Source organism: Anser anser, assembly GCF_964211835.1.
Source record: "Anser anser genome assembly, chromosome: 30".
Classification (NCBI taxonomy): Eukaryota; Metazoa; Chordata; class Aves; order Anseriformes; family Anatidae; genus Anser; species Anser anser.
In genome coordinates, this window is record NC_139751.1 from 2,721,722 (window position 1) to 2,737,948 (window position 16,227).

Below are 16,227 nucleotides of genomic sequence, written 5' to 3' on the forward strand. Positions count from 1 at the left end.
CACCCGGGCAGAGCCCCCCCTCTGCCCTCGTCAATAAAGGAGCGACAGCAAAACCACAGCCCGGGAGCTCAGGGGTGGAGTAAAACACTTTATTCCCAGCAGCCTCCAACCCCGCGGGAGAGGCCGGTGGGACCTCCCCATCGCCCTGTGTGGGGCTGGGGGGGGGGCCACACAGAGCAGCCCCCACCCCCCCCCGTCACTGCTGGGCCAGCTTGGCCGCCTCCGCCTTGATGAGCGCGATCAGGTCCTGGTTGATGAGGAAGACGAAGCGGAGGCTGGCGATCTGCAGGGAGGAGGCAGGGGGTGAGCGGGACTGGACCCCTGAGCCCCCCCTGAGCCCCCCCCGGGACCCCTAAGCCCCCTCCGGGACTCCTGAGCCCCCCCCAGCTCACCTCCACCACCGAGTTGTTGTTGAGCTTCCACTTGTTGCCGCCAAGCACGGGCCGCCCGTCGATGTAGATGGGGCGCCGGCCCTCGTTGGCGATGAAGAAATCCCCGTTGTTCTTCAGTTTGATGACACCTGGAGGGGGGGCAGCAGGACGTGAGGGGGGAGCACAGCCAGAGACCCCCCCCCCCCCGAAACAGCCCAGCCCCCCCCTTCCCACCTTGCTTGCGGGAGATCTTCCAGGCTGGGCCCTCCAGCGCTAGGTCCACGTCGATCTGGTTGTCCTTGGTGGCTCTGCCCAGCGTGATCTGGGGAGAGGGGAGCGTCAGGAGGCTGGGGGGGGGGCTCCGGGGGGGGGCTGGGGGGGCTCCGTCTGGGGCGGGGGGTGGGCTCAGCCCCGCACTCACCTCCCGGGAGCGCATGAGGTACCGCACCATCCGGCCCCGCAGCACGGCCAGCGTCTGGCTGTCGAAGTCTGGGGAGCTCATGCCTGCGGGGAGGAGGGCGAGATGGGGGGGGAGCAGGCGGAGGGAAGGACGGACGGACAGACAGACAGACAGACAGACAGACCAGCTGCCCCCAGCTCTCACCCGTGATGCTGTCCACCAGCACCTGCCACTTGTGCAGCTCCTGCTCCAGCTGCCGGATCTCCCGTTTCTGGCGCCGGTCGGCCACGGTCAGCTCTGGGGAGAGAGGGAGAAGGGAGGTGGGGGGCTGGGGGGGCACCTGACCCCGACCAACCCCCCCCAGATCCCTCCCTGTTGATTTGGGCCCCCCCAGGCCCCTCCCCCCCGCTGATTTGGACCACCCAGACCTGGCAGCGTGGCCAGGAGCGGGCTGCACTCACCGTGCTCCAGCACCTCATCCCGGACATCCCTGCAGAAGAGAAGAGGCAGGATCAGACAGGCCCCCCCCCGGCACCCTTGCACACCCCCAGCACCCCCCTCAGCCCCCCAGGGCCCCCCCAAACCTCACTTCAGCTTGCTGTCATCCAGCATGTCCTCGGCGTCCGAGAAGTTGAGCACTTGGTCCCCCTTGGGCAGCGGCTGTACTGGAAGGTGCAGGAGGGGAGGGAGTGAGGGGGGCAAAAGTAGAGGATTTTTTTTGGGGGGGGGGCATGGGAGGGGACACACGGGGCACGGGGGGGACGCGGGGCTCACCGGTCTGGTCGTCCAGCAGGTAGTACTGCTTCATGAGCTGCCAGTGCAGCTGCAGGGCCTTGGCCGTCCGCGAGGGGTAGAAGACGTCGGGGTGCTTGTGGAGGAGCTCCTGGAAGGTGTCGAGCGTAGGCTGGCTGCTCTGCAGGGGGGGACAAGGGACGCGTGGCACCAAGGACGCCCCTCAGAAGGAGGGAGACACCAGCCTGGAGCCCCCCCAGCCCACATGAAACTCCCCGCCCTGCCGTCTCTTACCGATCCCACCTTGTTCAGCAGCTGCTCCTCGGCTTTGCTGAAGAGCACCTTGCTCTGGATGGCAGCGATGGCCTCGGGGTGCAGCTGCCGCATGGCCTGGCAAGCCAGCCTGCAGGGCGGGGGGTGCGGAGTGAGAGCCCCTGCGTCCCCCGCTGCCCCCCCCGAGGGGTGGCGCTGCCCCCCCAGGCCTGGCCCCGTGCTCACTTGGAGATGATGGGGTCGTAGAGCAGCGCGTACCAGCGCTCCTGGATCTCCCGCAGGTTGAAGCGGCAGCTGAACTTCACGCCCAAGTGCACCGAGGTGAGGTCGTTGGTCTGGGAAAGCCCCCAGGTGAGGGCACGGCTCCGCCGGGGGCTGCAGACTGCAGACCCCCCCCCGCCAGGACCCCAGGGAGAGCCGGGGCCGTTACCTGCAGCACAGCGTTGATGAGCAGAAGGTCATCGGCAGGTTTCCAGCGGCCCAGGTCCTTCGTCACCTGCAGGGGCTGCTTGCTCTTCTTCATCCGCTTGGCGAGGCCGGGGGTCGGGACGGGGCTGGGCGCAACGGGGGTGGACACGGACTTGGAGACCTGGGCAGGCAGCGAGGGGCGTTGGGGTCTCCCCGCGTGTCCCAGGCGCCCCGCAACGCCCCCGCTGCCTCCTCACCTTCTTCTTCTCGCTGGAAGAGGGCTCGCTGCCCGAGCAGCGCCCCGGCTCCACGCCGCCGGCGCCCTTGGCCCGGCTGGAGGACTTGGCCAGGCTGCTCTCTACCAGCTCATCGTCGAACTTCTTCCGCTTGATGAACCTGGCGGGCAGGAGGCGGCTCTGGCCCCGCTGCCCCCTCCCCTGCCCGGGGCCAGGCCCGGTCCCGCACCCCCCCGCCCCGACCCCCGGTACCGTACCGTGAGGAGCTGCGGCGCTTCGGGATGGCGCCCGAGGCCTGGGCCAAGCCCCGCTTCTGCCCCGCCAGCGACTCCTCGTCCTCGGAGCGGCTCGCCGCGCCCGACGCCATCAGGTCAGGGGACAGCACCTCTGGGGGGGGGGCAGGGGACGACGGTCCGTGAATGTCCCCGGGAACCGGACCGGGAGGGGACTGGGGGGGAACCGGGGAGGTCCCGGGGCGGGGGCTCGGACGGGCTCTGACCCGTTATGGGGCCCGGGGGGCACACGGGAGGTCCGGGGGGAGGGGGGCGGGGGAGTCCTAGGAGGGACCGGGGAGGGAGCGGGGGGACCGGGGAGGTCCCGGGGCGGGGACCAGAGGGAACCGGGGGGGACCGGGGGATCCTGGGGAGGGGCCAGGCGGGGTCCCGGGGGCTTCCCGAGGGGATGAGGGGGTCGCGAGGAGCGCGGCGGGACGCCCGTGGGGACCCCCGTGGGGCCGCGCCCCCCGCCCCGCTCTCACCATCCCCGGGAGCGGCGGCGGCTCCGCGACGCCCTCGGCCTGGGCGCCTCCATGGACGGGCCGCTTCCGGGTGGCGGCGGAAGCGGTTCTGACGTCAGCCAAAAGGCAGCGCGTGTTGTTAGCCCCGGCGCCATCTTGGGCCGGGGCGCCGCCATCTTGGTTGAGGGCAGGGCCGCGCCCTCCTTTTTCCGAAGCGCTGTAGTCGATGGGGCCAACCGGGGCCGGGGACAGGGCCGGGGACAGGGCCGGGCCCCCGGTGTCCCCACGAACAGGGCCACGGCAGCGCAGGCCCCCGTCCCGGCCATGGAAACGGCCGCACCCATCATGGCCGCTCCCAGAGACCGCCGCCACACCCATCATGGCGGCACCCACCGGGGCCGCTCCCCCGCCCCACCCATCATGGCCGCTCCCAGCGGCCGCGGCCGCCCCCATCATGGCGGCGCTGCCCCCTCCCGCAGCTCGGCCGCCCCCGGCGCTTCCCCGCTCCCTGCTGGGGCCTGGGACCCCCGAACCCCCGGGGGGCCCCGCCCGGGATCGGCCAAGGCGGGGGGGGTCTCGAAGGGACGACACGGGGCGGGGTCGGGGGGGGCTGCTCCTTTTATTGGGTTTCATTGAGCGACGCTGGGGGCTGGGCCGGCCCCGGGGGCTGGGTCGGCCTCGTAGGAGGGGGTCGCTGTAGGGTCGAGCTGTCCCCAGGGGGCTGAGGTGTTCTGGGGACAAGCCAGCCCCCTGGGGACACGCCATCCCTCTGGGGACATGCCATCCCCTTGGGGATACGCCAGCCCCCTGGGGACACGCCATCCCTCTGGGGACATGCCATCCCCTTGGGGATACGCCAGCCCCCTGGGGACACGCCATCCCTCTGGAATAAGCCATCCCTTTGGGGACACGCCACCCCTTCGGGGACACGTCAGCCCTTTGGGGACATGCCATCCCTTTGGGGATACGCCAGCCCCTTGGGGACACGCCAGCCCCTTGGGGACGAGTCATCCCTCTGGGGATAAGCCATCCCTTGGGGACAAGCCAGCCCCTCATAGGATGGGGCCATCCCTGTAGGGCCGAGCTGTCCCTACAGGGGACATCCATCCCTCTGGGGACAAGCCACAGCCTACAGCTGAGCCGTCCCCGGGGGCCTTGTCCCAGTGCAAGCAGTTCTGGGTGTGCCTGGCCGAGGCAGGCGTCACACACGTGCGTGTCCCCACGCGTTGCCAAAGGGTCCTTCCCCGGGGCACGGCCAGCAGGGCTGGGGGGCTCCACGTCCCGCTTCCCCCTGCGCCCGCTGGGGTCCTGCGGCACGGCCAGCAGCCCCAGGGCTACGCCGAGCTGGGGGTGACGTGCCCGTCGCTGGCCTCGCTCCAGTTCACAGCCCACTCCTTCCTCTGGATGGTGCCCATCTTCTCCTCGCGGAACTGCTGCCGCTCCTCCCGCGGGATCTTCACAGCGTGGTACTGCGGCACGGCCGGCGGCGCGTAGCGCGCCCGGCGGAAGAAGCCCAGCTGCGGGGAGCGGGGGGGGTCAGCACCGGGGGCTGCGGGCAGCGCCTGGCCACGGCTCAGCCCCGCTGGGCGGCACAGGCAGCCAGACGGGATCGGGTCTGGCTCCACGTGCTCACAGCTCCGCGCTTGCCTGTCCCGCTGCGCTCCCCCCAGAAGTCACCACGGGGGCATGCACGTCGCACCGGTGCTGCAAACCCTCACGTGTCTGCGTGCCGGCACGGCACGGCCTGGCTCAGCACTGCAAACCCTGGCACGGCCATGCACCAGCAGCACCGCAGGCTCCTGCCCTGCCACCCCGCCGCTGCAAACCCTCATCCGTCCACCCCCGATGCTGCAAACCCTCGCGCACCCACACGCCAGCCCTGCAAATCCTCGCACACCTGTGCACCAGCACAGCAAACCCTGGCACACCCACACGCCAGCACTGCAAACCCTCGCACCATGCTACCCTGACACTGCAAACCCTCTTCCACCCACCCCACTGCTTCAAACCCTCGCACAACTGCATGCGGACACCGCAAGCCCTCATCCCTCCTCCTGGGCACACTGCACGCCTTCGCACACCCGTGCAGGGGGGGCCGCGCGCCCGTGCGCACCCGTGCTGGCTGCTGCCGGCCCGGGGAGCCGGCCCCGCGTTACCGCTGGCCCTCCAGAGCCTGCTTGTCCGCCTCGGAGGGCTGCAGCCTCCGGCGGGCCCGGTAATAGTTAGCGGTGTAGCGGGAGGTTTGGCTGCTCCGCTTGAAGAAGCCGCACTGGGGAGGAAGTGAGAAGGTGAGGCTGGGCACGGCACGGCACAGCACGGCACTGGTCCAAAGGCATGGCGTGGCACGGCACGGCACGGCACTGCCCTGACACCACGGCACCGCGTGGCACGGCGCAGCACGGCGTAGCAGTGGCCCAGCAGCACAGTGCGGCGTGACACAGTAGGGGTAGCGTAGCACGGCCAGGGTGGTACGGCACGGCATGGCACAGCCAGGGCACCCCGTATCACAGGGTGGGGACACATCCTGCCACAGGGACCCTGTCCCCCTCACTCACCTTCCAGAGGATGAAGACCAGCAGGGCCAGGACAAGGATGCCGGCCAGCACGGCCAGGAGGATGACCCACCAGGGCACGCCGCCAGCCACCGCCACCCCGGGGTCCAGGTAGATGGTGACAGGGATCTGGGGACAGCAGCGTGGGTCAGGGGGTGGCGGGGAGGGCGCCGGGTGCCGGGGGTTGTGGGGTCAGACCTGCGTGGAGGCGTCCTTCAGCACCAGGTTCTTGATGGAGGAGGTCACCGAGACGCTGGCACGCACGATCAGCTCCACCGAGGTGACGGCCAGGAACTCCTGCAGCGGGGGCACGGGACAGGGCTTGCCCTTGTCCCCATCCCTGTCCCCGTCCCCGTCCCCATTCCCTTCTCACCTCCAGGAAGGTGCTGTTCCAGAGCCGCCCGCGGGCGGTGAGCACGGCGGCACGCTCAAAGCTGTGCAGCGGGCAGCGAAACGCCAGGCAGCGCGCGGTGCCCTGGGCACAGTCCTGGGGGACAAGGGGGGGGTCACAGCTTGGCCACGCACCCAGGAGCGGGAGCACCCCGGGACCGGGAGCACCCCAGAAACATGAGCACCCTAGGGATGGGAGCACCCCGATAGCGGGAGCACCCCAGCCCCGCTCACCAGTGTCACATTCCTTTTCCTTTCTGCGGGTGCTGGCACCCGCCAGGACCCCGCGGCGGGTGCTTCGGTGAGCTCGGTGTCCCCTGGTGGCTCCTGGGGGACAAGGACTGGCATGGAGAGGGGACGGCATCCCCCCCTCCTCACCGTCCCACTCCACCCCCCCCCCCAGTACCAGGGCCAGCAGCAGCGGGTTGGCAGCGGGGCTGCAGGTCGCCCGCGGCCCCGGCGCGGCCGCCAGCTCCAGCTGCAGCGGGTACAGCAGCCACTTCCCATTGCTGATCTCATGGGGCCACTGCAGGGTGAGGAAGGCCGAGCCCAGCGTCTTCAGCGACTGGCCCCGGTTGGAGACCTGCGCGGGATGGTTCGGGGTTGGCTGCATGTGCTGGGGGGGGAGGCACAGCTGCAACCCTCCCCCCAACCGCCAGCCCCCCTGGACTCACCGTCACCTCGAAGCGCACGGCGCTGCCCACCTGGCTCTCCCGCCGCACCGCGCTCTCGCCCCGCACCACCCCGCCGAAGAAGAGCCGGGGCGGCACGGCCACGCTGCGGGGACACAGTGGTGGGGGTCAGGGGGACCTGGGAGGGGGGGGGGGGAGCGGCCCCCACCCCGCTGCCACTCACCCCGTCACGGAGAGAGGCAGCTCGATGACCACGCGCGCCCGAGCCACCACCGGCTCCAGCCCCGGCTGCTCGCTGATCCTGGGGAAAAGAAAGGGGGTCGGGGGCGGGGGGCATCACTCTGAGCCCCCCCCCCCCCATGCCACCTGCAGAGCCCCCGCCACCCGCCCCGGCTCACGTGGACAGGGCCAGCTCCACCGCCAGGTCCGTGGTCTGGAGGGTGATGCCCAGGGTGCTGAGGATGAGGTAGAAACGCACCTGGGGGCACAGGGCGAGGGTTGGGGCTGGGGGTCCCGGGGAGGATGGGGGGGGGAGCTCAAGGAGCTGCGCCCACCTGGGCTCCGCGTTTCATGGGGTTCCCCAGCTCGCACTCCACCTGCGAGCCGTTCTGGTTGGCGAGGCACACCACCGGCTTGTCCTGGGGGCAGAGAGCTGAGGACCTGCTGCGGGCACCCCCCCATCCTGCACCCCCCCGGAACCAGCCCCATCCCAAACCCCAGAACCTCTGGGACCAGCCCCGTCCCAAACCCCAGCACCTTTGGGACCAGCCCCGTCCCAAACCCCAGCACCCCTGGAACCAGCCCCGTCCCAAACCCCAGCACCTTTGGGACCAGCCCCGTCCCAAACCCCAGCCCCCCAAGATCCATCCCCCTACATCCATCCCCATCCCACCCCCTCAGCGCCCTCGGGACCATCCCCATCCCTCTGCATCCCGGGGACCCCCAGATCTGTCCCCACTGCTCCGCACCCCCAAAGCCCCCCCCTCCCTCGCCCCCCTCCCCCCCCCAGCCCCTGCCGCACCGAGGGTGCCCGGCCGTCATAGGGGCGCACGGCGGAGTAGGGCAGCTCCTCGGGGAAGGTGGCGGTGAGCACGGCCTCGTGGGCATCGTCCCCGTCCCGCTGCGGCTCCGCGGGGTCCGAGGGCAGGTTGGTGACGTGGATCTCCAGGGCCACGTCCTTCTGGTCGCTCATGGCGAAGATGGCAGTGCCATCCTCACCCCTTGGGGGGGGGGGGGGGACAGGGACAGCCCCTGTGAGCCCCCGCCGGGCATCCCCTCCGCCCCGTAGGGTGTGTGGGGATGTGTTGGGGGGGACGATGAACAGCACCCAGCCCCACTCACCTGGGCAGGGGCACGAAATCGGCGTCCCCCAGGCGGGCGCAGAACTGGAAGTGCAGCTGCAGGTTGCTCTGGCAGATCTTGTCGTCCCCGCAGCCCTGCTTCAGAAAGTGCACCTGTGGGGGGGGGGGGGACACACACAAAAGGGTTGGGGACACCCCGAGGGAGGCAGCCCCCGAGCTGGCCCCGAGCGGGACGGGCTCCTCACCTCGGTGCGCTGGCTGCTGGGCTGCTGGGGGCTGAGCACGGGGGACAGGGGCGGCAGGGCGGCCCCCCGGCTGTGCCGCGTGGCCCCCCGGCTGTGCCGCGCTGCCCCGGCCCCCTGGATGCCATAGGCGAGGGTGACGGCGATGGGGCGCAGCTTGTCACGGATGCTGTCCTGGGGACGGCCAGAGCAAGGGGGAGGGTAAGGGCGGGGGGGGCATGGGACAGGGACAGGGATGGGGCAGGGACGAGGATAGGGACAGGGATGGCACGGGGATGGGGACGGGGATGGGGATGGGAAAAGGATGAGGATGGGATGGGGATGGCACAGGCATGGGAATGGGGACAGGGATGGGATGGAGATGGCACAGGGATGGAACAAGGGTGGGGACAGGGATGGGGAAGAGGCCAGGGATGGGACAGAAATGCCACAGGGATGAGGACAGGGATGGGGAAGGGACAAGGATGGGGACAGGAATGGGATAGGGACGGAGATGGGTCTGGGAATGCGACGGATTTGGAGACGAGGATGGGGACGGGGACAAGGACAGGGTCAGGATGGGGATGAGGACAGGGATGGGATGGGGACAGGGACAGGGACAGGGACAGGGACAGGGATCGGGACAGGGACAGGGACACGGACAGGGACGGGGACAGGGACGGGGACGGGGACGGGGACAGGGACAGGGACGGGATGGGGACAGGGATGGGGACGGGGACAGGGACAGGGACAGGGACGGGATGGGGACAGGGATGGGGACGGGGACAGGGACAGGGACAGGGACGGGATGGGGACAGGGATGGGGATGGGGACAGGGATGGGGACAGGGACAGGGATGGGGACAGGGACAAGGAGGGGGACAGGGATGGGGACGGGGACAGGGAGCCACCTGGAGCTGGAAGGTGGCTTTGACGCAGGCGCGGGCGCGCTGCCGGGGCAGCTCCACCGTGTCCGAGAACTGGTGCTCGGGGTCCGAGGGACGGCGGCCGAGGAAGGTGACGCGGGGGGCATGGCCCAGCCGCCGCCGGTCCGTGTCGGCGTCGAACACGTATTCCAGCACTGGGGGCAGAGGGACGGGGCCGTGCCGGGGGTCCCCCCAGCCCCGCAGGGGTCCCGTCCCCTCTGGGGGGGACACGCAGCCCCCCCGGCACCCCCCGGCCCCTCTGCCCGTGCCCACTCACCGAGGGGGGGGCTGTAGCTGGCCGGGCTGGCTGTGTAGCTGAAGCAGGCTCGGACATCCACGCTACAGGGGGCATGGGGCAGAGGTGGAGTGAGACGGGGCGGCCCCGACACCCCCCTCGCCCCCCCCCCCCCAGCCACGTGGCACCCACCAGACGCCCTCCTGGTGCTGGCAGTTGCTCTGCTCCAGGTCGATGTTGGGGGGAACCAGGGAGACGTTCCTGGAGACGTGGACCACGGGGCGAGCCCTGCGGGGGGGGGAGCACGGAGCACGGCGGTGCCGGGCTGGGCCCCACTGGGGGCGCCCCCACCGTGCACAGCCCCTGCATGGGACCCCCCCCAGCTGTGCCAAGGGACGGGGGGACCCTGGGTCGGGGGGATGGGGGGGACCAGGGGATGGGGAATGCTTAGGGACAGGGGACGCTGCGGGTTAGGGGATGCACAGGGATGGGGGACGCTTGGGGTTACGGGGTGCTTGGGATCAGGAGATACTTGGGGTTACGGGGTGCTTGGGATCAGGGGATGCTTGGGATCAGGGGATGCTTGGGGTTAGGCGATGCTTGGGGTTAGGGGATGCGCACGGATGGGGGATGCTCAGGGTTAGGGAATGCACAGGGATGGGGGATGCTCAGGGTTACGGGGTGCTTGGGGTTATGGGATGATCGGGATCAGGAGATGCTTGGGGATAGGGGATGCTTGGGATCAGGGGATGCTTGGGATCAGGGGATGCTTGGGATCAAGGAATGCTTGGGGATTAGGGTGCCCTGTTCGGGGCCGGGGGTGCCTGTGGCAAGCACTCACCTGTACAGCACCACGGTGTCAGAGAGGGAGCCGACGAGCAGGTCGGGGTAGAGGTTCCCATCCACATCCAGCCCCCCCGAGAGCGCGTACCCGAAGGCCGTCACCCCCACGCCCTCCCCGTCCAGGACCTGGGGACAAGGACAGCTGTGACGCTGGGAACCGGCACCGGGAGGCACCGGGGAACTTCCCCCCTCCCAACCCCTCCCCGACCCCCATCCTTCACCTGCGCCGGCTTCGCCACGATGCCCAGGTTGCTGCCGTGGTAGATGTAGACCTTACCAGCGCCATCAAAGGGGGCTCCCACAGCCAGATCTGGGGGGGGGGGAGAGGCGGTGAGGAGGGGGGGGGGACACGCAGCAGCACCCGGGGATCCCCACGCCCCCCCCAGCGCCCCTCACCCTCGAAGCCGTCCTGGTTGAGGTCGCCGGCAGCGCCCAGGGCGACGCCGAACATGGAGCCGCGGGTGCCGTTGAGGCGCAGGGGGGCGGCGGCGTCCCAGTGCCCCGCCGGGTTGACGTAGACGTAGGCGGCCCCCCCGATCTCCTCCTTGCGCTCGAAGAAGTGGGGGGCCCCCACCACCAGGTCCATCCAGCTGCGGGCACGGCGGCCGCGTCACCCCCCTCCACCCCCCGCCCCGGGGCTACCCCGCAGGGCGGCACCGCGGGTCCCCAGCACCGTGGGCACCGTGGGTACCCCCACCCTGTGCCCCCCCCTGTGGCCTCACCCATCGCTGTTGAGGTCCAGCACGGCCAGGGCATAGCCGAAGGCGGAGGTGAGCTGCTCGCCCCGCAGCACGGCCTCGGGCACCAGGCGCTGGGCGCTGTCGCGGCGCAGGATGAGGACGGCGCCCGTGTGGTTGGCGCGGGGCGCGCCGCTCACGAAGCTCAGCTCCTGCCGCCGCGTCAGGCCCGCGCCCGAGTCCACCGAGAAACCTGCGGGCGGGTTCGGGGTTTTTGGGGTTTTTTTGGGTTTTTTTTTTGGGGGGTGGTGATTTGTACCCGGCCCCCATCACCGTGCCCCACCCGGTGCCCTCTGTCCGTCCGTCCGTCCGTCTCTCTCTCTCTCTGCTCAGCTCCCTGCGTGGCTGGGGGCCCTGGTGCTTTGGGGTGGGGGGCATGGGGACGGGGTGAGGGGGGGGTCCTGCTCGGCTCGTGCCTCAGTTTCCCTGCTCTGTGCTCCATATAGTCTGTACTTGGGGGGGGGGGTGGCAGAGGTGGGGGGGTCCTGGGTCCTCTTCCAGCTCCGGGGGAAAGCGGGGAGGGGGGGGGTGAGGACCAGCTCCCCCCTCCCTTCCCTGCATGGCCAGAAGGGAAGATTTTGGGGCCAGAAGGGAAGATTTTGGGGAGAGAAGGGAAGATTTTGGGGACAGAGCAGCAAGACCCGGAGCGCCCAGATCTCCCTCCCCAGCAGATGCAGAGCCCCCAGGGGCTTGGGGCCAGCCCACCCCCAACCCCATGCAGCAGTGGCAGCCCCCCCCACCCCCCCCCGGCAGCACAGCCCAGCCTGTGCCCAGCCCTGCCACAGCCCTCCCAGCCCCCAGGCACCCAGCAGGATGCAGCCCCCATGCACACCCCCCATGCACCCCCCCCCCCATGCAGAAACATCACTGGAGGGAAAAGCACAGGGACTTGGGGTGCTGGGGGGGGGGGCACGCCAGGCTCAGCACTCAGGTGGGACCCCTGGAATCCCCCCCCCCCCCCCAAGCCTGGCGGTGCCCCCACCACAACCCCGGCACAGCGACAGGACACACAGCCACAGTCAGGGCACGGGGATGGGGGGGGAGCTGGGAGGGGGGGCAGAGGCACCGCACGGACCCGAAAGGGTCCCGGGGGCATTGGGGGGGGCGGCACGGGGCAGGGCACGGCCACGCGTGCGTAGGGTTGGGTGTGCAAGGGGCTGTGTGCGCACGCCTGGGTGTGCGGGGGGGGTGCGCTGGGGGGGGGGGCGTGCAAAGCGAGCTGGGTGCGTGCACACGCGTGTGTCTGCGTGTGTGCGCGTGTGTGTGTGCGTGTGCTGGGGGCCCGGAGGCTGCAGCAGCTCCGCTCTCCTCTGCTCTGCACAGACATGGGGGGGGGGGGGACACACCGACACGACACGGCTCCAGGGGGTGGCACACGGGGAGGGGGGGGGGGGGGGGTGGCTCCGGGGGTGGCACACGGGGACGCGGCGGCGCCGCGTACGAACCCAAGTAGCTATTCTGGGGCACGTCGCCGGCCGCGCCGGGCACCTTCTCGTTGGGGTCTGGGCTTTTGTACACCAGCTGGTCGGGGTCTGAGCTATCAACGTTTGTCACAAACAACAAACCTGCGCCCGGCGGGCCGAGAGAGAAAGAGAGGGGGGGGGTGGTGGTCAGGGAGGGCGCCGGGGTTGGGGCAGGCTGGAACCGGGCGGGGGGGGGGTCCGGGGGGGCTCCCCACGCCGCGCCGGGCTCCGCCGTGCCCGTACCCAGGTAGCTGTTGGCGGGCACGGGGATGAGCGAGGGGTCCTGGTCCTTCTCGCCCCCCGCTTCGTAGGGGCCGTCGTCGTAGCGCAGCGGGTCGAGGGAGCTCTGGTTAAGCAGCTCCACGCGCAGGTTCCCTGCCAAACCGAGGAGGGGTCAGAGGGGCTGGGGGGGGGGACCCTCCCGGGGGGGGACCCTCCCGGGGACCATCCTGCTGCACGGGGACAAGAGGGGTGCCGGAGATGTTGGCCGTCCCGCGGAGCTGTGAGCGTGGGAAGGGGGGGGAGGGTCTTGCCCTCGCCGGGCATCCCGCAGCACGGACACGCAGCCGCGCACCCGCAGCCGCACGCGGCACCACGACTCACCCAGCACCCACACGTGCACACGCTTACACGCGTGCACCCCACACACACACGTGTGCACACACCCCGCACCGTGCTCCCACCCCGCAGCGTGCACACACGCACACTCACCGGCACGTGTGCGCGAACCCAAGCACGCGTGGCCACGCACCCCCCCGCTGCTGCGCTCGCACCCGCCCGCGCCCCCCGAGGCGCCCGCCCACGCTCACCCTTCCAGTTGTAGGTGCCGGGGGCCCCGAAGAGGATGTAGTGCTGGTCGGGGCTGAAGGCGGCGGCCAGGCCCTGCTGGCAGAAGCCGAAGCGGTCGTGGCCCTGCGGCCGCCCCTCGCAGAACTTCCACTCGCCGCCGTCCAGCTCGTCGCGCACCCGCAGGTCCTGGCTCAGCACGAAGCAGCGCCCGATCACGTCCCGCGTCTCCAGGGGCTGCCGCACCCGGTTCCGCGCCTCGTACAGGTGGGCACAGGTCTGCGAGCGGGGGCGGCGTCAGGAGGCCGCGGGGCACCCAGCGTCCCCCCCCCACCCCCCCGACCCCCCCCTCGCCGGGTGCTCACCACAATCTTGCCGCCGGCGCCCTGGCTCTTTACGCTCACCCCCAGCCACTGGTTCTCTTTGCTCTCTCTCTGCAGGTCCACTGGGGGGGGGGAGGGGGGGAACAGCATCAGCGCTGCCGTCCCCGTCCCCTCCATCCCCTCTGCCCCCTGCGGGGTGGGGGTGGGGGGGCCGAGCACCTCACCTCCCTCGTCGATGGGCACCCGCCAGCAGTCGGAGAGCTCGGGGGTCAGCGGGCAGGCGAAGAGCCCCCCGGTGCGGTTGGCAGCTTGGCTGGGCAGCGCCGGCGCCAGGGGGGCCCCCACCAGCAGCCTGCGGGGACGGGGAGCCCCCCCCGGTCAGGGCACGCGCGTGTGGATGTGTGTGCCCCCCCCCCCCCCCCACCACCACCACCAGCACTGCTGGCTTTGCACGCTCGCCCCCCCCACACCCCCCTCGCCACGGCCCCCTGCCCGCCGCCCCCGTGCAGCTGTCCCTGCGCTCCCACCCCGATTTCACGGCTGCGGGCACCGCGTGTGCCCAGCTCGGTGCCAGCGCGGCCGAGCAGCCACGGCCCCGGCACGGCTCTTCCCAGGCCTCAAAGCGCCCCGGCCCCCCCCGGCCCCATCCCCCTGAGCTCCCCCCCAAGCCCCCCCATGTCCCATGGGGAGGGGTCTCAGCCCCGTCCCGCTGCGCCCTGAGGAGCGCGGAGGCGGCGGCTCCCCTGTGGCCGTGGGGCACCCCCTGGCCTGTCCCCGGGGGGATGATGGCCTCAAGACACAAAGGAGCCCCAGGAGGGGACGGAGAGGCAGAGCTGGTAAAAATAAACTGGAATTCACTCAAAATAACTCGGCAGCAACATGCCCAAAAAAGGAGGGAGCCAGGAGCAGGCACGGGTGCGTCCCCCCGCACCGGGCAGTGCCCGGGGTGCCCGGGCCAAGGCTCCAAGTAAGGAGCTCGGGGCTGAGGCTGCCCCCGGAGATGCTGGGGCTGGGGGGACTGGAGGGGACGAGCAGGGGGACACCGGTGCCGGTCCCACGGCTGGTGCTGTGCCCGTGCTGTGCCCAGTGCCTGGTGCCATGCCCGGTGCCCGGTGCCATGCATGCTGCCATGCCCGTGCTGTGCCCAGTGCCATGCCCGGTTCCCGGTGCCGGCGCCCCGCGTCCGGTTCCCGGTGCCGTGCCCGGTTCCCGGTGCTGTGCCCGGTTCCCGGGGCCTGCCCAGTGCCCAGTGCCATGCTCGATTCCCGGTGCCAGTGCCGTGCCCGGCTCCTGGTGCTGTGCCCGGCACCCAGTGCCGGTGCCATGCCCGGTTCCCGGTGCCGTGCCTTGTTCCCAGTGCCGTGCCCGGTTCCCGGTGCCGTGCCCGGTTCCCGGTGCCGCGGAGCACAGCACGATGCCAGCAGCTCCACAAGCACCTGCCGGGCACCGGGCAGGGAGCGCCAAGGGCCCCGGCGGCGCCAGGAATGTCGAGAGGGCGGCAGCGGGGGCCGGGCGGCTCCCACCGGCGCCACCGCGCTGGCGCCACCGGCCCCGACCGGGGGCGCACTGGGCACCGGCTGGGGGGGGCTGCGGGACACCCGGCGGACTGCGGGACCCCCGGGGCTCCCCCCGCTCGGCTCCTCGCCTTCGCGTCCCCCCGCTCCGTTACAGCTCGGCCCCCCCCCCCCCCCCCGGGGCCGGCTCGCCCGGCACGCGGGTGGGCGCCCGGCGGCTGGGCACCGAGCGGGGCGCGGGGGCGGCGGGGACGGGGCTGGGGCTGGAGGAGGGGGGGGCCCGGCGGCCGAACGCGCGCGTCCTCCCCCCCACCCCACCCCCCACCCCCCCAGCACCCCGGGGCTCCCCCCCCCCCCAGCACCCCGCTTCCCGCTGAATGACCCCGGGGCCGCCGGAGGCGGGGATGGGGAGGGGTCCGGGGGGGTCCCCGCGGCGCAGCCACCCCCCCCCCCCAAAGGCGCTCACCAGCTGGCCGGCTCGGGGCTGAGCTGCCGGTGCAGGGCCACCGAGAAGCCGAAGAGGCTGCCCTTGGCGCCGTCCTTCAGCAGCGTGCTGCCCGCGTCCAGGTTGAAGGCGGCGCTGCCCAGCAGCGGCAGCCACAGGCAGGGCACCCAGAGCGGCCCCGCCATGGCTCCGCGCTCCCCCGCCGCTCCCCCGCCGCTCCCCGCCGCTCCCCGCCGGCCGCTCCCCGCCGCCGCTCCGGTCCGCCCCCCGCCCCTGCGGGCCCGGCTGGCGGCCAGCGCGGCCCCCGCCCCGCGGCGAGTGACAGGCGTGGGGGGGGGGGGGACGGGGGACGGGGGGGGGACACGGCGGGGCCGGGACGCGGCACGGGGACGCGGCTGGGGCGACGCCGCGCGGTGACAGCGCACGGGGACGCACCGCGGGGATGGTGCGCGGGGACGGTGCAACGGGACGCACCGTGGGGACACTGCACGGGGACACACCACAGTGACAGTGCACAGTGACACTGCACGGGGACACGGCTGTGACACTGCACGGTGACAGCGCACGGGGACGCCCCGCCGGGGTGCTGCGCGGGGACGGTGCAACGGGACGCACCGTGGGGACACGGCATGGGGACAGTGCACCGGGACACACCGTGGGGACACTGCACGGGGACACACCACAGTGACACTGCACGGGGACAC

The 16,227-nt window shown here is 71.8% G+C and overlaps 2 protein-coding genes across 4 annotated transcripts; both read right to left on the minus strand.

The window, feature by feature from the left end:
- Positions 1-68: 68 nt before the first annotated feature.
- On the minus strand, positions 69-3,315 carry MCRS1 (microspherule protein 1). Of its 2 annotated transcripts, none has more exons than XM_083814449.1 (14): positions 3,178-3,315; positions 2,678-2,807; positions 2,442-2,580; positions 2,207-2,365; positions 2,002-2,111; positions 1,807-1,906; positions 1,546-1,684; positions 1,361-1,436; positions 1,233-1,261; positions 976-1,068; positions 793-875; positions 606-693; positions 393-520; positions 69-283 (listed from the first exon to the last, which is right to left on the minus strand). In XM_083814449.1, the coding sequence occupies exons 2-14, from the start codon at positions 2,785-2,787 to the stop codon at positions 197-199; spliced, it is 1,341 nt and encodes a 446-aa protein (XP_083670575.1). In that variant the 5' UTR covers positions 2,788-2,807; positions 3,178-3,315; the 3' UTR covers positions 69-196. The 2 variants fall into 2 exon arrangements, with proteins under 2 accessions (XP_083670575.1, XP_083670574.1); XM_083814448.1 differs by having other exon boundaries at positions 1,798-1,906.
- Positions 3,316-3,756: 441 nt separating this feature from the next.
- On the minus strand, positions 3,757-15,774 carry ITGA7 (integrin subunit alpha 7). 2 transcript variants are annotated; one of them, XM_083814444.1, is made up of 26 exons: positions 15,545-15,774; positions 13,789-13,916; positions 13,607-13,686; positions 13,265-13,520; positions 12,438-12,557; positions 10,978-11,185; positions 10,652-10,845; positions 10,477-10,565; positions 10,254-10,381; positions 9,605-9,700; positions 9,455-9,516; positions 9,163-9,332; positions 8,277-8,447; positions 8,072-8,184; positions 7,752-7,950; positions 7,285-7,368; positions 7,129-7,208; positions 6,954-7,031; positions 6,773-6,875; positions 6,505-6,681; positions 6,333-6,425; positions 6,082-6,195; positions 5,907-6,005; positions 5,712-5,837; positions 5,270-5,425; positions 3,757-4,673 (listed from the first exon to the last, which is right to left on the minus strand). In XM_083814444.1, the coding sequence occupies exons 1-25, from the start codon at positions 15,706-15,708 to the stop codon at positions 5,309-5,311; spliced, it is 3,249 nt and encodes a 1,082-aa protein (XP_083670570.1). In that variant the 5' UTR covers positions 15,709-15,774; the 3' UTR covers positions 3,757-4,673; positions 5,270-5,308. The 2 variants fall into 2 exon arrangements, with proteins under 2 accessions (XP_083670570.1, XP_083670569.1); XM_083814443.1 differs by lacking the exons at positions 5,270-5,425; positions 12,438-12,557 and adding an exon at positions 12,699-12,830.
- Between the last annotated feature and the right edge of the window lie 453 nt (positions 15,775-16,227).